This window comes from Balaenoptera physalus, assembly GCF_965194825.1.
Source record: "Balaenoptera physalus genome assembly, chromosome: 7".
Taxonomy (NCBI): Eukaryota; Metazoa; Chordata; class Mammalia; order Artiodactyla; family Balaenopteridae; genus Balaenoptera; species Balaenoptera physalus.
The window spans coordinates 4,401,241-4,422,409 of NC_138886.1; the positions used below are offsets into that span (position 1 = coordinate 4,401,241).

General features: G+C 44.4%; 1 protein-coding gene across 8 annotated transcripts in view; it reads left to right on the plus strand.

Annotated features, from left to right (window-relative positions):
* Nucleotides 1-10,495, plus strand: part of SETX (senataxin) — an 80,995-nt gene extending 70,500 nt beyond the window's left edge. For 7 of the 8 annotated variants that reach the window (XM_082468062.1, XM_082468060.1, XM_082468061.1 and 4 more), the window contains 4 exons: nt 1,045-1,209; nt 4,599-4,697; nt 5,620-5,707; nt 9,689-10,495. In XM_082468062.1, the coding sequence (XP_082324188.1) occupies nt 1,045-1,209; nt 4,599-4,697; nt 5,620-5,707; nt 9,689-10,435 (1,099 nt within the window). In that variant the 3' untranslated portion in view covers nt 10,436-10,495. Of the gene's footprint in view, nt 1-1,044; nt 1,210-4,598; nt 4,698-5,619; nt 5,708-8,647; nt 8,700-9,688 lie in introns of all 8 variants that reach the window. The other variant, XM_082468064.1, reaches the window with a different exon arrangement.
* Nucleotides 10,496-21,169: the final 10,674 nt, after the last annotated feature.

Sequence of the window (21,169 nt, forward strand, 5' to 3'; positions counted from 1 at the left end):
TAGAAATTCCACCTCTGCGTCAGGAGAGAGCTGCAGAGCAAGTGGTGTCCTCCGTGAGAATAAGATATTAGTTAATAGCGGTGGAGGGAGGGGTCTCTCAGTGAAGAAGTTAGAAATACGGAGCAGTTGGCTGGGGGGTTGCTATTCCAGAGGGATTGTGAAGGTTGTAGTGGGGTCTGTTGGAATGGAGCAGAGGATTGAGAGTTTACCACATAAGTATTGTGGAGATGGATGGTCACGAGAAGAGTGTTGGCCTGAGAGGTGACCAAATAAAGATTTCAGGTATGGAAAAGAAAGCTAGCTGACTGGGTTGTCTGTACAGTAAGTCTTGAAATTAGAATAGTGAGTATTTAAGGCTTTAAAGTGAGACAGATAAGGTAGCCTCGGGAATCAAGGTGCGAGTGCAGGGCATCCCCCAGCGTGCACACATGTTGCATTTGGTATGGTAACGAGGGAATGCATTGTAGTTCGGGAGATGAGTTGGGAGTGCAGGATGAGGCCAGCAAGGACAGAGGACGTGATCCTGCTGTAGGGCCCCGTGTTTGTTCATCTCTGGGGGCTGGGTCACATTTAGTCTGTGTGGCTGCCATCCTCTCGGTCATGCGGTGCATGATCTGCATGGCCTGTGGTGGGGAATGCAGGAAGGTAGTACATCTGAAGCACTTTTCTCAGTGTTAGGAAGATAGTCAATCCTTAATGTTAGCTATTCATTAGTCATATCTTCATTATTATTATGAATACTTCCATTCTCACTGCGGCTATCCCTGTTTTAATAAATGAAGAAACTGGTGCCTAAACATCACTTGACTCCAACCTCTTTTCTGTCATAGAACTTCGTGTTTCACTGGGCAGTTATTTTTATATTTATTCATATGTACAGTATTAATGGTCATTGTAACAGCCTCTTTGAATCACTGCTGACTGAATAAAGACGAAACCTACCTATGTACCCTTTACTGTAGTGGAAAACAAAGTGGAACTTAACTTAGCAATTGGACTGCTATTAGTTTTGATGTGTTGTATTTTTGTTTTCGTCTTATTTAGCTCATATGTAAATGTTCAAGAAATAAAACTGGTAATGGAAATAATTAAACTTATAAAAGACAAAAGAAAGGATGTTACTTTCCGAAACATTGGCATAATAACCCATTACAAGGCTCAGAAGATGATGATTCAGAAGGATTTGGACAAAGAGTTTGATGGAAAAGGGTGAGGCATCTCTATTTTTACAGATATTTCCAGTTTTTCTGTTGAATTAAAAAGAAGAAAGAGGGGATAGAAGGAAAGAAGAAAAGGAAACTTAACCCTAGGGAGTGGTCTTAGACCCTGGTAGTATAGAACAAGGAGACTAGGACCCTGGCTCCATAGACTTGTGCTGGGAGGGAGTGTGGTTGCACTTGTAGCCCCTGTAGATGGAGTGCCTCCTGCCAGTTCAAATGTCATCACCGTTACACTTGACAGTGGAAGTGACTGAGAAATTCTTCAGGCCTTTCCCTTTAGTTGGATGACTTGTTATCTGAATTCTAACTCTACTGAGAATCATGTATTCACATTTTCACTTAGAATAAAGTATTTAACCCTTTTAGTGCCTTCATGTATAGGGTGAAGATCATGTTTTTGTCTCCTTTATACCTCGACAGTAAAATTAAAAATTAAATATTGGAAATCCATTAACTCAAAAGTTTCTGCACCTAGAAACACACAAACTACCAAATTGACTCTAGAAATAAACAGAAACTTTGGATAGACCTATTAAATGTAAAGAGATTGAGTTAGTAATCACTTTCCAACAGAGAAAAACACAGAACCAGGCTTCACTGGTGAATTCTGTCAAACATTAAGAATTAACACCAGTCCTTTGCAAATGCTTCCAAAAAATAGAAGGGAATACTTTCTAACTCATTTTATGGGGCCAACATTACCCTGATACCAAAGCCATGGAGACATCACCAGAAAAGAAAACTATGGACCAACATCCGTTATGAATATGGATGCAGAAATTCTCAACAGAATAATGGCAACTGAACTCAACAGCATATTAAAAGGATTATTTACCACAGTCAAGTGGAATTTATCTCAGGAATGCAAGGTTGGTTCAACATATGAAAATCAGTCAGTGTGATATACCATATTAAAGGGCGAAACCCCACATGATGGTGATCATCTGAATAAATGTGGAAAAGACATTTGACTGAATGCAGCAACCTTTCATGATAAAGATAGTCAACAAACTAGGAATAGAAGGGAACTTCCTCAACCTAATAAAGAGCATCTATGAAAAACCCACAGCTAAAACATCATACGTGATGCTAAGATTAAAAGCTTTCCCCCTGTGATCAGGAAGGATGCCTCCTCTCACTGCTTCTGTGCAGCACTGCATTAGACGTTCTATGTGGAGCAGTTAAGCAAGAAAAGGAAAGAAATGGCATCCATATTTGAAAAGAAGAAGTAAAAGTGTCTCTTCACAAATGGCATAATCTGGGACTTGCCTGGTGGTCCAGTGGTTAAGACTCCATGCTTCCACCGCAGGGGGCATGGGTTTGATCCCTGGTCAGGGAACTAAGATCCTGCACGCTGCGTGGCCAAAAAAAACCACCAAAAACCAAAAAAACAAAACCAACAAAAAAAACAAATGGCATACTCTCACATATAGAAAACCCTTAAAAAATCTATGCAAACTACTGGTCCTTATAAACAAGTTCAGCAGAGTTGTAGGGTACAAGATCAGTATACAAAAATCAGTTGTATTTCTGTACACTATAGAGAAATCTGAAAAGGAAAATTTTTTTAAATTCCATTTATAATAGCATCATAAAGAACAAAATACTTAGGAGTAAATGTAACCAAAGAAGTGTGAGCTCATACACAGAAGGACAAAACGTTGTTGAAAGAATTTAAAGAACTAGATAAATGTAAAGCCATTTCATGTTCATGGATCGGAAGACTTAATATTGTTAAGATGGCACCATTCCCCAGGTTGATCTACAGATTCATTGTTAATCTCTGTCAAAATTCCAACTACCTTTTTTTACAGAAATGGACAAGCTTATTCTAAAATTCACATGGAAGTGCAAGAGACCCTAAATAGCTTGACAGAGAGCAATGTTGGAGGGCTCACACTTCCCTCTTTCAAAATCTACTACAAAGCTGTCAACACTGGTACTGTCATAAGGGTAGACATATAGACCAATAGAATAGAAGTGAGATTCCAGAAATAAATCCATACATTTATGGCCAGTTGATTTTCAACAAGGGTGCCAAGCCTATTCATTGGGGAAAGAATAGTTTTTCAACAAATGGTGCTGGAATAACTGGATATCCACATGCAAAAGAATGAATTTAGACCCCTGTCTCACACTGTATACAATAATTAACTCAAAATGAATTAGAGCCCTGAGTCTAAGAGACAAAATTATGAAACTTATAAGGAAACAAAGGTAAATTTATATGACCTCAGATTAGGCAACAGATTCTTAGATATGATACCCAAGCACAAGTAACCAAAGGAGAAGTAAATTGGCCTTCTTAAAAATTAAAAGCTTATGTGTTTCAAAGGACACACTATCAAAAGAGTGAAAAGTCAACACACAGAGTGGGAGAAAATACTTGCAAAATATTTATCTGATAAGTCATATCTGGAATATATAAAGAACTCATACAACTTAATAAAATGATAATCTAACTTTTTAAGTGGGCAAAGGATGTGAATAACATTTCTCAAAAGAAGATAAAAATCCAACAGGCACGTGAAAAGCTGTTCCACATCATTTGTCATTAGGGAAATGCAAATCAAAACCACAGTGAGGAGATATCATTTCACACCCACCAAGATGACTATCATTACAAAAAAAAAAAAATAACAAGTTTTGGCAAGGATGTGGAGAAATTGGAATACTTACACATTGCTGGTGAGAAACTGTAGAAAACAGTTTGGCAGTTCCTCCTAAAGTTGAACATAGAATTACCACGTGACCCAGCAATTCCACTCCTAGATACATACCTGAAAGAATTGAGAAAGGGTTCACACAAAGGCTTGTACGTGAGTGTTCGTAGCAACATTATTCATGATAGTCAAAAAGTGGAAACAACCCAAATGTCCAAAATTTGTACATAGGTAAAAAATAAATTGTGTATCTGTACAGGCTAATAGTCGTAGGAGGAATGAAGTACTGTTACAGTCTACGATACGGATGAACCTTGAAAACATGCTAGGTGAAGGAAGCCCAACACAAAAGGCCCCATATTTTATGATTCCATTTATATGAAATTTCCCATATAGAAAAGTCCATAGAGACAGACAGTAGATTAGTGGTTGCCAGGGCCTGGGGAGGGGGAGATAGAGACTGATGGCTGATAGGCACAGGGCTTCTCTCCTGGGTGATGGACATGCTATGAAATTAGATAGCGGTGATGGCTGTACACCGTAGTGAATGACAACACCACCAAATAGTGTACTTTAAAATGGTGAATTTTGTGTTATGTGAATTCTATTCCAATTTAAAAAGATAGCATTAAAAAAGTAAGAAATACTACTGTATAAATATGTATATTTAATAATTATCTTTTTTCAGTAAATATGTTTCTCTCTTCGTAAATAGGCCAGCAGAAGTAGATACCGTGGATGCCTTCCAGGGTCGTCAGAAAGATTGTGTTATTGTTACATGTGTCAGAGCAAATGCCATGCAAGGCTCAATTGGGTGGGTAACTGTCATTATTGATTCTTTGCTTGTTTATGATCCAGAGTTAGATCTTTTTTTTTTTTTCCTTAATTTTTATTTATTTATTTATTTATTTTTGGCTGTGTTGGGTCTTCGTTTCTGTGCGAGGGCTTTCTCTAGTTGCGGCGAGCTGGGACCACTCTTCATCACGGTGCGCGGGCCTCTCACTGTCGCGGCCTCTCTTGTTGTGGAGCACAGGCTCCAGACGCGCAGGCTCAGTAGTTGTGGCTCACGGGCCTAGTTGCTCCGCGGCATGTGGGATCTTCCCAGACCAGGGCTCGAACCCATGTCTCCTGCATTGGCAGGCAGATTCTCAACCAGTGCGCCACCAGGGAAGCCCCCGAGTTAGATCTTTTTAATCACTGTTAGAGAATACCATCATTTGCTCTATTTTCTTATATAAAAAATTGAGTAATACCTTGAAGGTTTCTTTTTTAAGTTGTGAAGTTGATCCACTGTTAGGTCTGCTTCTCTTGGTACCTTGTGTATTAACCCATGTCACAGTGTGAATCTGTTTTTTCACTTGATAAGAGTGAAACAGATTATTGAATCCAGTATATTTTGCAGGGGCATGTTCCTCTCCATGGTATGTGTCATAATTGATCTACTATCATATTTTTAGGATCTTTTAAGGCTTAAAAATCATACCATTAAAATTTCCAATATCTCATCCAAGTCAAAATAGGAAATCGACAGACAGATGCATCACTTTGAAAGAAAGCACTGGGCATCTTGTTTGTTTGCTGTCCTTAATGGGAATTGCTTCTGTGCCAGGTCCTGCACCATGACCTTAAAGCAGGAGCCCAAGAAAAGCTGTCTGAAACGCCTGTGTCTCACCTACACTGACATGCCGAGTCATTCTGAAGAAAGAAGTAACTTTTTTTTTCCTTCTGTTGCTTAGGTTTCTGGCAAGTTTGCAGAGATTGAATGTCACCATCACACGAGCCAAGTACAGCCTCTTCATCCTGGGACATTTGAGGACCCTGATGGTAGGTACATTCTAGAGAACCAGAGAACTCCGGAGTTTGCCCATCATGACTGATACCGGGTTGAGGTTTTGTTTTTATTTTTCATCAAAGTGGAATGATTTCGAGGCTACAAACAATAATGAGCCTCTTCCCCCTGGTTGTTATGTCCTCCAGCAGCTTCTTCCTGGGAGCTTTTGTAAGGCCTAAACCGCTCACCCTTTCTTAGCCCAAGACCCAGGTATCCATAGTTTACTCTCAAGATGACCTTTAAAAAAAATTGATTCTACATCGTAGAATTGTTAGGAAGACATGTAAACCCATATATGTAAAGTGCTAGAAGATTGGTTAGCACTTAGTAAACACTCAGTAAATGTGGCTGTTAGCCTAGCTTCATGCCAGAGAGAGGGGGAATGTGCAGGGAAGTGCTTGGATCTTCATTTCTGTCTTGGCAGTTAGAGCAGCACTGCTTGCTGTTTCCCTTGAGGGGTGAGTGGCATCAGAGCTCCTCCATCAGTACAGATACTCCTCTAGAAGGAGGGGCAAGCTTACATCTGTAGTCGACAAATAGTGCAGCTTAATTTGGTGAATCACAGCTAGATAAAGCATATATTTGCTGCCTGTCTCATTAGGTGTAATAACTCAGTTTCTCTAATTTCTGTATTTAACAGAGTCATTGGTTTATCTCAGGAGAGGTGCCAACTCAGTAGGTTTTTCCCCTGTTTTGGTTAGTTCCACCAGAGGGCGCACAAATACAATCTTTCTCATTCAACTCTTACCTAGATCTGTGGTCTTCAACCTTTGTTGTTTGTGTACCCCCTTGAAAGAATGTTTAAAAGCTGTATATCCTCCGTTTTTAAGTTTATATTGAAAATTTTTCATCGTAAGTGTTGATAAAGATTTTGTTTCTAATGTATTGTAAATATTTGACATTTAAAAATAAAGCTATTAAAAATAAGTCCATTATGCCACTCTTAAATATATCCAGTGGAATAGAGAGCAGTGTTATTCTTTCTGCTCTTTAAAATTGAATTGCCATTTATACTGTTTAGGATAAAATTCAGTGGGGGTAGTTTATATATTTTCATAATTAAAAGCCTTTCTGTTAATATGACTATTAGGCTTTTCTGCCACAAAAAATTTACATGTAAATTTGAAAGTTTAAAGAATTGGTTTTCATAACTATTTGGGGAAACTGTGTGAAGGGTGCGTGGAACCTCTGTACTGTTTTGGTAACTTCCTGTGAATCTATAGTTACCTCAAAGAGTTTTTTAAAAAATTATTTTTCCTGTGACCATAAGGATCTGAGTATTAACGAACGATATCTTGTCAGTTGAGTAACGTATTAACAGTTATTATTTTCACACAGTTGAATTTTGATAATGTTCAAACCCGAAAAGTAAAATGTTTATAGAGCTGTGTCTCTTAGACGCCCTGATAGCGGGAGCCTTCATGGGCGCCCCTCTGTTTACCACCCCCTCTATTTGACACCCAGGCGTGTTTACCTCCCCTAGCCGTGCGCCCTGTGGTCAGATTTGGGACAGGTGAGAGTTGTGGTGGTTGTGAAGGATGGAGTGGAAGGGCAGAAAAGCCCCAGGAGGACATAGGGAACTGGGGTTTGGAAGCTGAGGTTTGGAAATTGATTCCCAGAAAACGTTCTCACATCCCCCCGAGGAAGTCTCTGTGAGCCCCAGAGTCACCGTCACGCAGATTTGAAGCCCACTGACATCTAGCTGCGGTATAGACGTTATTATCTTCACTCAGGGAAGCCAGTGTGACAAAAAGAGACCGACAGAACAGAATAGAAAAACTTCCAGTTTATCATTTGGACCTTGCAATCCAACTTACGTATTTGTCCTTGGGCTTCCCCCCACCCCAGCCTCTTTTTTTTGGTTCTTCAGCCCAGTTTCCCTTATGGAGATGGAATCAGTGATTAAGGCACTTGGTTTCCTCTGAGAAATCAAGACTAATAGCTCCTTCTCAGAACTGTTTTTGTGATCTAGGGATTGGATTAAACAGCAAGTTTAGGTGCAGTAGAATTGGCAGAAATAGCAGCAAGGCCGTCTGCTTTACATCTGCGTTCCAGCCACAGGGTAGGACTCTCAAGAGCTCTCCTGAGTCAGGGAGATCGGAGCCTGGTACTGCTCATACGCACCTTCCTGGTGCATGCGGTCACCGTACCGTGCACTTGATTTGCATGACTTGCTTTAAAAGACCCTGTGAGGCCTGCATTGCCAGCATAGTTTATCAAATCCAAGAAGCCATTAGTTATATAATGGGCATCATTATTTTATGTTCTACTATTGAACTGTGACACTTTATTTTCACTTAGAATTTTTGTTTTATAGTTACTGAAAGAACTTTTTTAGACTTTAGACAGATTTTTATTGGGTTGGCCAGAAGGTTCATTTGGGTTTTTCTGTAACATCTGAATGAACTTTTTGGCCAACCCAGTGTCATACCACTCTTGTTCATACATAGGAAATATAGCAAGATAGATAGACTAAGATACCCCTGAAAGCATCTCACTTTCAGACTAACACTCTGGTCGTCCCCATTCACCATCCCATTTACCCTTGCTCACGCTCGTACCGTTCCCTGTGCAGTCAGAGGCGTCTCATGAGACGACCCCACTGTGGTCCCCGGGGGTTTTTCCAATTTCTGATCTCCATTCTTCCAGTTGTAGTGCTGGTACTTTCTTGTCTTATCAGAGGATGTCTGTGGAAAGATTTTTCAGGCAAGAGCCAGGACTCATTCTTTTTAAAAGTGGTTTGTTGACTAAAAGTCAAGAGGTTGTATTCACCCAGCCATGAATTCCTCCAGGATTACATACATGGAAACTGCTGCCTGGCCAAGAGGCACCCCAAAGTCAGAAATGGTAAAACGTGAAAATAAAGGGCATTTTATTTTTTTTCAAAGCGCATTTTAGAGTCATCTAAATAAAATACTATTCATACTTTACAGTGAGGAAACAGGCTCAGAGAGGTCAAGTGACTTGACCAAGGTCACACAGCAGGTCAGTACTATGTATGCAGCTTCACTGCTATACCCTTACCCACCTTCATGAGTAGTGCAGGAGCCCCCATGAGGGGAGCTATCCTTTTCTTCTCTTTCCTTCAGTCTCCGTCTTTTTTCCTCCCTCATACTCTCTCTTTCTTCTGTCTAAAGAGGCCCAAGTTCTGATGGTTGTAAAGAAGCAATTTATTGCTGAGGAAACTCTAAAAGGAAGAGAGGAGAGATGCATGAGTTGGGTTTTTGTTTTGTTTTGGTTTTCCCTTTAGATGTGCTTTTCATAACTTAAGCTCTTCTAGAAAAGAGACAAAAGTGGGACAATATCTTTGGAATAGTTATCTCAGTGGATTAAGATCGTTTAGCCCTTTGGAGTTTGGAAAGCCTTTGGGAATTTGATGAAAGCTATGGACCTCTTTCTAGAACAGTCAGCATGCACTCAAAAGTTAGAGCTTTCTGAAACCAAGCCTTCCTCTTCCAGAATGTTAGCCATGGCCGGAGGCAGGCAAGACTCTAGGATCAGCAGTGTCAAGGGAACTCGGTGGGATGACGCAGCCCTTCTGTGTCCGTGTTGTCCGGGATCCTAGTCCTGGTCACATGCGGCTGCTGAGCACTTGCAATGTGGCTGGTGCAACTGAGGAAGTGAATGTTTAATTTTGCTTAATTGAAGTTTAGATAGCTACATGAGGCTACCGGCAGTTGGTACAGATTTGCATGACAGCTAATTCACCACGTGGCCTGAGTAACAGTGGTAAAATGGTGGAAGTTCTTTCTTAGAGGTGGTGCCCAGTGTTCTTTTCTAGCAGCGTGGCTTTATCGTTCTGTATTCCACCTTATTTTTCCTTTCAGCCTTGTCTAACGAGTAGTGGATTCTTGAGAATCTGTTCACGAAAGTATACTTACTGTTTGTTCAGAAGTGAAAACTGGAACCTCTGCTTCCCAAGCATATGAAGTGTTTCTTTGGGATGTAATTTTCTTCCTTCTCTTTGTTTCAAGGAAAACCAGCATTGGAATCACCTGATTCAGGATGCACAGAAGCGTGGTGCCATTATTAAGACTTGGGACAGAAACTATAGACACGATGCAGTGAAGATTCTGAAACTCAAGCCCATACTGCAGAGAAGTCTGACTCACCCTCCTGCTGTCGCCCCAGAGGTGTCCACACCCCAGGGCGGAGTGCCCAGCAACAAGCTAGACAGCGAATTTGCCAAGATGTCCTTTGCTTCTTCCCCGTACCACTCACCCTCTGACTCCAAAGAAGCCACTGTCACTGTTACTGCAAAGGACCCTGAAAGGCCACCCATTCAGGACCGGCTTCGGGACCCACGACTGCTTAGGAGGATGGGCTTGGGCTGTGAAGCCAAAGGGAAATGCCTCAGTGAGCTGCAGCCCTCGAGCCCCCAGTATCCCGGAGCAACGCCTCCCTTGGGAGAGCCAGGCTTCCCCGGAAGTCACCAGGATCCGACCAGTATCGGGCAGCAGCCCCCCGCCAAGGGAGCTGCTATGAACAACCACAGTCCTCACGCGCAGCGCGACGCTCCAGCTGCTAGTACCAGTGCTTCCACGAGTAAACGTGCCCAGGGAGGGGGGGCACTCAGCCACAGGAGGGAGACCAGGGCCTTCACTGAGGGGGATCAGGAGAGGCGTGGCTCTCTGAGCCACCACACAAAGAGGAACTCAGGCTGGGACGAGAGGGGACTGGAGGAGGAGGACAGTAGCTTAAAGAAGAGGAGGCTTTTATAGTGGAGCCAAATGAGACTGTCAGCCACAGCGTTACTGCAGACTTCGGATGACCAGCTAGTAGTAAAGAAGAGGAGGCTTTTATAGTGGAGCCAAATGAGACTGTCAGCCACAGCGTTACTGCAGACTTCGGATGACCAGCTAGTAGGACTGTCCAGATAAGATTACTTTTTTCCTTAAAGGAGTTTGTGTGCTGTTGGAAAACAGAAAATGTATCCTAACACATGGGCCTCTTGGTCATCTTCAGTACTTTTTGTCAGTTGCAAAAGCTTTCAGAAAGCATTTGTGTATCAGTAATAATGTCCTCGAAGTCGAAGACTTAAAATGTTGATCTCTTGTTCTTCTGTAGAAAAGGTCAGACTGGAGAGGATGCTGTAAAAGTTGGAATGTATATTTGTATAGCAAATAACAGAATCCTTTTAAAATTTAATCTGGTAGACAGCTTTTCTTTCCCCTGCTTAAAATGTTAATCATTTTCAACGGAACAAACCTTATATTTAAAAAAAACAAAAGGTGGGAGGAGGGCAGGTCCTTTCAAAGATTGTTGTAGCAAACAGACGTCTTTAACAGCCAAGGCGGCCTGAGAGAAGCGAGTCAGTGCATTGGGTCAGATGCCTCTCATCCTGTTAAACCAACTGGCGTGTCCTGGGCAAGACCCTGGGAAGCAAAGCTCTGTTAGGTGAAGTTCCACTCATGCACCTTTTTAGACGAGGCACCTTGGCACAGGATATTACGTTTCTGTGACGAGTTCGTCTGCCTATTGTAGCGAGCACGTAGTTCTCTAGCTAAAATTCTCATTCTTCGTGAGATGCAAGAATGTGAAATGAAAGAATAATTCTTGAAATGTCATTCAGATGCCCCCAGCATATTGTGAATTTCCTGCAACTGGTGGGTTACAAATCCAGTGGTTGCCAAGTATTAGATCAGTGCTGGGGTGGCTTGTGGAAGCCTGTAGATCGCCAAGAGAATCCAACTCATGAAAAGCTGGATGTTTAGCATCTTCCCAAGGGATTCTGGTCACCGGGCAGCTTGGGAAACAGATAGGGCAGACCAGATACAATATTTTAGGCAGGAGAGAAACATCCTCTAAAAAGAGAAGGACGGGAGAGGAGTGCAAATACTTGGAGTTGAGAACAGGAAGAGAGTTGACAGATTTCCTATGATCTTTGGAAACCATCGTAAGTGACGCAAATACTCCGCTGTGGTGGAAGATCTGGTTAGAGGGGTTGTGCTTCTGTGAAAGGAAGTGGCCACGGTGGGCGGAGATTTGAGAGACTTGGATGAGGGCAGGGCTGCCTAATTTCAAAGTCCAGTTTTCCAAGCGCACACACACTGATGTTGAGGTATCACAGACTGAGAATCTGTGTTAGTAACAGCTGACCATTGTCTGAACTAGCCGTTTGTAGTGAATGCTGTGCAGCCCTAGCTAGTTTGGGGGAGAAAGCAGGCATTCCTGAAGATGAATGTGCACCATTTGAAACTTTTTCGGTCATCTGCTTTTTAAGCAAAAAGGGCTTTGTGTTCATCAGGAATTCTACTGAAGCAGGTTATTAAGAGCTTTAAAAAAAATGGTTGCCAAAGGTTTAAACATGCTACTTCTTTGTTACCCTTGTCCCTCCCACTGGTGTCCAGACCTCTGCTGATGGGATTGAACACTCCTGTCACTCGGGGAGCACGTGCTCTGTCCCCACAGTCAACCCCTGCTCCCCGTTCACGGAGGCGGGCTGAGCCCCGCTCTGGGTCAGGGGCTTCGTAAGCTTCCTGCCTGGCCTTTGGCAGGAAAGCTCATTGTTTCTTTAAGTTTACTTTCCTGCTATCTTGGTAAAATGCTTCATTTAGCAGACACTTGTAGTGACAATTTAGAGAATCTAAAACCTGTAAGCTTATAGAAGAGGCATGCTGGAAAGAGCTGGGGTCAGGAACTTCTCCCACTCCGCTCACACAACACGTGAAGTAAGTGCTCCCCACCCGAACGATGTTATTTCCTGTTAAGTTTGGTGCCTGTTCTCACACGTGTTCACTTTTGGTTCACCTTCCACCTAGTCTGGTAACGCGAGAATTAGTGCACCATCCCTTGTAATGAGCAAGCCTGTGTCCTGACAGCCTCTCCCAGCAGGAAACAGTCATACCTGACATTGCTTTGGAATCGATTTGTGGCTCCAGTTGGTGTATGTATTTGCATTAAGCATTTCATACGTACAGTGTGGCCTTTCTTGATGTGGCTGTCATAGCAGTGTTGTCGATTGGTGGTCAGCCTTACTGCAGGTGAAAAATACGGTTGTTAGTTTTCGTCCTTGCCATGGCGTTACAAGAAAGTGGCCTCGTCTTCTTTCAATCTTAGTTCTTTCAACATGAATATATTCTACTTAAAAATTTGTTTTGGGACTTCCCTGGTGGCGCAGTGGTTGAGAATCTGCCTGCCAATGCAGGGGACACGGGTTCGAGCCCTGGTCTGGGAAGATCCCACATGCCGCAGAGCAACTAGGCCCGTGAGCCACAATTACTGAGCCTGCGCGTCTGGAGCCTGTGCTCCGCAACAAGAGAGGCCACGATAGTGAGAGGCCCGCGCATCGCGATGAAGAGTGGCCCCCGCTTGCCACAACTAGAGAAAGCCCTCGACCCAACACAGCCAAAAATAAATAATAAATAAATGATAAAAAAAAATTCTTTAAAAAAAAAAAAAAATTTGTTTTGCTTCTTTGTATATAATTTGCCTTGGACTTACTGTGCACAGTTTATTTAGTTCTGTGTTTTCATGTATTATCAGGAGCAAATTTGATAAGTACATGTGAATAACCTCCTGTAAATGAGTTTCATAACAAAATTGTACTAAACTGTTTTCTAAAGTTAGTTGTGCAGATTGATAATTTTTTTGCTGTAGTTTTGACTCTTTCTGTGCTCTGAATTCCTAGCTGGGATTTGGCGAGCAATAGCCCTGTTGTCTTTGTTAAAACCTGAATATTAAGAGAAAATGGCAGAATTAAAAGTGGAAACAAGAAAACTGACGTGGGTTAGGAGTTACGTGTTTTTGGATGAAGGTTCAAGGCACTGCCCAGATATTCCATTTAGTCTGCCATTAGATTTATTTTATGCCAAAATTATCTGGTGGGGATTTGTTTTATTCCGGTTTCTCATCCAGTCCGCACCCCCAGCTCTCCTTGCTTCTCAGCTCTCCTTGGAATCTTACCCGTAAGGTTGCAGGGTGCACTGTGGCTAGTTGTGGTGTCGGTTACACGTTGACGTTTGGTCCAGAAATGCACGCTCACCTCCAGGCTAAGATTGGGGAGCAGGTGAGAGAGGAGGGACGGATGAACGGTGACCCACGAAAGCAGCTCCCGGGGCACCGATGGGGGCGCAGGGAATAGACGGCCAAGTTGGGGGTCACCACTGATGGCTACGAAAGTACAACTCGTTTTATAAAAGCAGTGGCTTCAGGGGGCGCAGTCCGATGTGCTGTGCTCTGCCAGGACGTGGGCACCGCCAGCTTCGCTGGGCCTCCCGCTCATTCCGGGTGGAGGCACCAACCACCCACGAAGGTGAAGTGACGTACGTGTTCTGGGACAAGATGAACTTGCCAGTGACCTGATGGGAGGTGAGTGCTCTGCGATGGCTATTTTACTTGTGGCGTTCATTACTGCAGCAGCTGTAGCAGTGATTCTTCAAGTCCCTCCTGACCAGCACACGCGCTGTCACCACCATCTCCTGGGTTTCACCATTTATTGTTTGAGGAATAAATAATTCAGGGAGGAAACTAAAATGTAGCTTCAGCTTAAGTAGCATTTCCAGTGTTGTGCCAGCACCGTGAAGGCGGGTTCTGTACACAGGGGATCCCTCTATAACTCTTAAAGGACCTGAGTGATCGTCACCCCGTCCTGCTGTACGGAAGGCATTTGCCAAGTCAGATGGCGTAAATGGTGTCTGCAGTTGGACGGTGCTCGGAGCCACGGGAGCTGCCTTTGTGCTCTCTTCGTTAGAGCTCGGGCCCAGCCGTGCTGCTGGGCACTGTTGCCTTTGCTCTAAGCAGCATTGCTGCAAATCAAATTGTTAGTAGTTTTCAGCCTGGGAGGTGCACTTTGGAGTCACCTGGGGGAACTTCTGAAAAATTCCCACTCCCGGGCCCTACTCTAGAGTTCCTGATTTCATGGGTCTGGGGGCAAGTACTTGTCGCCTTTTTTTTTCTAAACTTAAGCTTAAACTCACTCTCAGGTGTTTCCGTCGAGTGGCCAGCCTTGCGGCCTGGCTCCTAAGGGTTCAGGAGGAAAAGGGAGCAGCCTTGGGGCCCATCGGGGTCACGTCTGCCTTCCTCAGTAATGGTCCCCCGCAGGGGCCCTGAGTGGGGCGAGGCCCACCACCAAAAGCCATCTGGCCATCTCTGCTTTTGTTCAGAAGGAGATTCCCAAGGGCTGCACAGTGGGGCTGGGGAAGGAGGTCTGGGAATATATCCAGAGAAAACCATAATTCGAAAAGATACGTGTACCCTGATGTTCATTGCAGCGCTATTTACGATAGGCAAGACATGGAAGCAACCTAAATGTCCATCCACAGAGGAATGGATAAAGAAGATGTGGTACGTATATACAATGGAATATTACTCGGCCATAAAAAAGAACGAAATAATGCCATTTGCAGCAACATGCATGGACTTAGAGATGGTCATACTGAGTGAAGTAAGTCAGAGACAAATATCATATGATGTCGCTTATGTGTGGAATCTAAAAAAATGATACAAATGAACTTATTTACAGAACAGAAATAGAGTCACAGATGTAGAAAACAAACTTATGGTTACCAGGGGGAAGGGGAGGGGGAGGGATAAGTTGGGAGATTGGGATTGACATGTACACACTACTATGTATAAAATAGATAACTAATAAGGACCTACTGTATAGGACAGGGAACTCTTCTCATTAGTCTGTAATGGCCTATATGGGAAAAGAATCTAAAAAAGAATGGATATATGTATATGTATAACTGATTCGTTTTGCTGTACAGCAGAAACTAACAACATTTTAAATCAACTATACTCCCATAAAAATTAAAAAAAACACAAAACAAAAACCACGCTGCCACCATTCAGGTCACAGGGACATCTTATCTTGGTTCCTCTGGTCAGAGGGATGGGTTTTCTATGAGGATTTTCCCACAGTCCCCGCTCACAGGGGCCTCTTTTCCTGGTCCTCCAGAAAACTACAAAACATTGCTGCTGCTTCCTTTACCAGATACCCGCCCTGGTCATTGCAAGTATCTGAAATAGTTAATTCTGATCTTTTTTTATAGTCTACTGCCATAAAAAGGAAGGCATAAGGGCATCACTCTTCTTTTTAAAGTGCATTTATAAATTAAATCTATTTATTTTTCTTTTTATATTTTTAAATTAAACTTTTTTAAAGAAAAAATTGGAAAATTTTATTTGAGCCAAATTTGAGGATTATAACCCAGGAAGAACATCTCAGAAAGCTCTGAGAACTGTTCCCTAATTTTCTTTTTAAGCCCTTTAATTGCCACCTCTTCTAGTATTTAAACTGATCCAGTGAATCTAATAAACTCATAAACACGGTGAGTCTCCAGTTCTTTTAAAAAATACCATTTACATACATACACTAATATGTATAAAATGGATAACTAATAAGAACCTGCTGTATAAAAAAATAAAATAAAATTCAAAATATAAAAAAAAGAAACCAGAAAACCTGAGGTTTCTTTTCCTCATATCAAAAAATAATAATAATAAATACCATTTAATACAATGTTCTTAAACTTTTCCATTTAATCCTAAACTGAGTTATTTAGTAGGTTTCTAATTGAAATAACAAAACTAATCTGACATGAATATGCCAAATTCTCTTAAATGTTAAAAACACTTGAGCCATCAAATACACTTTAAGTAACATATAATTTGATATAAAAACATCACTATCGTTTTAATTTACTACATCATCTCAGGTTTAATTTTCAGTCTTCACGAAGTTAGAAAGCAGTCACTAAGGGAAGTTTTTATCTTCCTGTGTGAATTAAGGTTGGCATCCCAAGCAAGTTAAAAAACAAATACGTGACCTGGGGATGGTGTATGTCCACAGTGATTCTCAGACCACTGATTGGCACAGACCTGGCTCTTAAAACTTTTGTGAAATAAATCATATACATCAGAGTGTACATAAGACTGACGTAAAAGGAAAGACATAATAAAATAGACACCCGTGTACCCCCTACCCCATCATAAGAAACGGCACTGCTGACGCCTGGAAAGTTCACTCCATGTTTCTTCCAGACACTCCTCCCCCGCCACCCCCTTCCACCTAGTTGTAACCCGAATTCTGAATTCTGTAGTTTGTATAAAGTTTCACTGCACACCCCCAAATTATATTTACTTAATTTTGAAGTTTATGTGATATATACAATGGGTATTCTGGGGCTGACTTTTCTCCCCCTCATTCTTACATTTCTGAGATGACTAGCCGCTATCCACTCTTTTTGGGTGGAGGGTAGTATTCCATTTTAGGAACACGCCCCAGTCTGCCCGTTCTACTCTGATGGACTTGGAGGTTGTTACATCTTTTCCTGTCGCATTCCTCTGGTACCCACGTAGAAGAGTTTTCCCAGGCAGTGCTCAGACCTTTGTCACGTAGGGACACAGGACAGGAAGGCACTCCAGAGCACCTGGACGTGGATGCTTCTGGGCTTGAGGCTGTGACATCAGAGCTCCAGACGACAGCACGGTCAGGTGCTCCCTTCCCCAGGAACCAAGCCATGAGGACAGCATGCCAGGTGGGGCCTGATTGGAGCCCTGCCCTTCGCATCATAATCCCTTTATCCCACCGGTAACCCCCTTGATCACAGGAGCCAGACTTTGTGGGTTCCATTCTTTGCCACATAAATACCTTGATTGGAATACCCCTTACCTAGCAATCTACTCTCAGGTAGTTATGGGGTCTACAGACACATCCTGTGGTACTAGCAATGTTGGACTTACATCCACCTCTCTGGGGCAGAGTGACAGCGCCAGATGTAAATAGATCCCGGTAGCTGGAAAATGTCCACAATGTTATGGTTAGGTGGGGGTTATAGTTTTGTTCTATATACGTGTATATATGTGTGTATGTGTGTGCATATGTTTGTATATGTGTCTGTATATAGACAGGGAAACACAAAATAGATGTTTCTATAGGAAAAAGACAGGACATTCACCAAAATGCTGATAGAGGTTAGGTAGTTTTTTTTTTTTTTTAGTAGACTATTTTTTTAGAGCAGCTTTAGGTTTCTAGGAATATTGAGCAGAAGGTACGGAAATTTCCCGTCTACCCCCGTCCCCACCAGCAACATCCCCGCCGGATGGTGCATTTGCTACAATCGATGAAGCTACACCGACACGTCATGATCACCCAGAGTCCACAGCTTACATTAGGGCTCACTCTTGGCGCTGTACATTCCATGGCTTTTGACAAACGTGTAATGACTTGTAGCCACCATCAGAGTATCATACAGAGTATTTTCAGTGCCCTGAAAATCCCGTGTTCCGCCTATTCTAGGGGGTAAATGTAAGTATTATGTTCTGCATACATTTTTTCATTTTTCCATTTGTTGTACAGTGCATGAGTTACTTTTACAATAACTTTATTTTAAAGAAGACACACCAGTTCTTCAGTCATTTTCTCTCTCTCTCTCTTTTTGTTCCTTTTTTTTTTTTTTTTTTTTTTTGGTTTTCTGGCCACCGTGCAGCTTGTGGGATCTTAGTTCCCCGACCAGAGATTGAACCCCGGCCCCCAGCAGTGGAGGCACGGAATCCTAACCACTGGACCGCCAGGGAATTCCCATCATTTTCTCTTTTTTAAAAGGTGTTGCCCCAGAGTCTGTGGGAAAAGCCGTGTTAACAAGCCTTCATCATGTCCTGTCATGCTCCGGCTTCCGAGGTGGGCCGTGGGATGCCCAGCAGTGTGGTATCTCCACGAGCCTTCCACAGGTGCTCACCGTCTCTGGGGCTCAGTGTAACCTCCTCTTCCTCATGGAGGGTCCCCTGCCCTCACACGGCCTCCTGGCCTTCCCATCCTGTACCCCCAGAGCCAGGGAACACAGTGGGGGCTTAGGAAAGGGGTTATTGAATGAGGGACAGCTGCTCTGGGAGGAGACCTCCAGCCACCTTCCCTATCAAGGGTCCATCCACTTGGACGCTGTGCCCAGGACACCCACCTGGGCCCTCCGGTCCTGGCCCTGCGGACCCGAGGTCCCCACAGTGCCAGGTGCGCCTGCAGCTGGGGTGTGATTGAACTCACCAGCTGGGCACCTCCTGACCTTGTGATACGAGGTGTCCCGGGCTCACCCAGACTGTCTCTGTCCAGCCGTGGAATCAGACTTCACTCCGAGGAACCCTGGTTCCTCTTAGGGGAGGAGCATATTTAGAAACCAAGATCTGGGCTCCAGGTTTCCACCCTTCACAGACCACCAGTATTGGCTCCTCTGCTGGAAGCTCTTTCCAGAACTGAAGTCCCGGGAGAAGCAGGGTCGCCACTGGGCCAGCAGATCAGGGCCTCCCCAAGGTCTGCCTCCTATGTCTCGGCGAGGGTGGTGGGAGTGAAGATGCCCAGAATGTGACCCCCTCCCTCATCTCTTCCTCCCGGTGGAGGGTGAGGAGGGGCTGTGATGCCCAGGGAGGGGAAGGCGCTCACTGTGCCCGGGCTGGCATTGGGCCTCAGGGGAGGCAAGCAGTGTCTGCCTGGTTCCTTGTGCCCTGGGACCCGGCACGTGGAGGTCTAGGGTATGCGCTGGGTGAGGCAGGGAAGGAGGGAGGGAAGGAAGGAAGGAAGGAGAGACCGAGTGATACGGCCCCCCCTTGGCAGGTTTTGGTGGGGGGGAGGAAATGGATAACAGCTGACACTGGTCACTTACTTTGGGACAGCACTGCATGTATTAACCTCTTTAATCCTCACAATAGCCCCATGATGTAGGTGCTGTTTTCCACAACCCCATTTCACAGATAAGGAGACTGAGGCACAGAGAGACAGAGTAACTTGCCCAAAGTCATCCAGGTGGTGGAGAACAGCTTCGAACCCAGGTGGTGGGATTGAGAGCCCCTCAATGCCATCCCTTCTGCCTTTAGAAACTCACTACCCCCTGCCCCGCTACCCCCCACCCCCCATGCTGCTCGAGGGGAGAAATGTGGGCACTGGGTCAGCTGTGAGATGTACAGCGCAGGACAGGCCCCAGTGCCTTCAGTGTCAGCTGCAGGGCACAGCTCCCGGGACTCTGGGACCCATTCCAGCTGCTCCTGGCCGGGTCCCCAGGGCCACTTGCTCGGTCAATAAAGTAGGCGTCCTCTGGCCGGAAGCCATCTGTAACACGGCTGCCGCAGGTTCACCCACCTGGCCTCCGGCCTCAGCCCCCCCCCCCCCTTGCTGGACTAAAAGGTCTTCTGTGCCTCTGGGAGCCCAGCCACAGGGGTTCTGGGGGCCTGGCCAGACCCTGTCACGTGGGAGAGGTGCATGGGTGGGGCAGTGGGCGGGGAAGAGGGCCACTGGTGGGGGCAAAAAGGAAAAGGGTGAAGTTTTTCATGTCCTTTCAAAATTAAAAGATCTCCTTTGATAGTCAGGATGTATTGCTAAATTTTGTAAAGCAGGCTAAAGAAGGGTGTGTATAAGATGAGGCTATCATTGCTAAAATAAATGAAATAGAAGGAAAAGGTGGCAGCTTTGCGGCTCAGTGTTATAAGCTTGGGCTTCTGCACCAGAGAGACTGCACTTGCAGCCTGGACTCAGCCTCTTCCCGGCTGTGTGACCCTGGGCAACTTGCCCACCCTCTCTGTGCTGGATAGGCATTGTTTCTTGGTGCCCCTCCTCTGGATGGGGAAAGACAGCCCACCTCCCTTGAGGGAGTGGGAAAAGCCGGACAGAAGGGTGTGGGCACACTGTGTGTGGCCTGCCGGGGAGGCCAGCAGGAGGCAGGCTTGGGCCGGGGTGGTGCCCATGGCAGCATCAGGGCTTCACAGGGACAGCAGCGATCGCTCTCTGGCCAGGATACTGGGTGGCGCTCCTGGCTTCACGACACCACCACCCCTCACCCCGTGCCTCTGGCGTGTGTCTGTGAGTCCTATGATCTTTCAAATACTCTTTTCTGCTTAAATCACCCAGAGTTGTCTTTTGGTGCTGTGCCCAAGATCTCCGACCAGGACACTTTTAGAGCCTCAGTGTTCTCAGCTGTAAAATGGCTCTATTACCAGAGCTCACTTCTCAGCTTCATCTCAGGGATCCTTGAAAGAAGATATATTCAACCTCAGCACAATGCTTAGCACGGTCTTAACAAATGCTGGGCAAACTCTCTGTATATAGGTTTGTTTTATGGAAAAGCACTGGAAATGTACTTCAGAAAATACTAACAGTTATTAGCTTTGGACGGAGGATTGTGGGTGATCTTAAGTTAAAAATTATTATTATTTTGCATTTGTTTTTTTCTAACTCCCCTGCAGTCGTGATTTGTGTTTTATAAAGGGGAAAATAAAAACGAGTAAAGCTTTTCTTCCCTGGGCTTCTACCCTTAACCTCAGGCTTTTACCCTGGCCTGAGACGTGCAGGGATCTCTCAGGGACTCGGTGAGACTGGCCCAGCTGGAGGTGCAGGGCCAGGGCAGGGGTGCGGGCATGGGGGGAGCTCCCTGCCCAGGCCTGTGGGGAGATGCCGACAGCTGCTCCCCAGGTGCCCATAAATGCCTCATAACTGTAAAAACGCCGACGCAGCAGGCCTGCTTATTTAG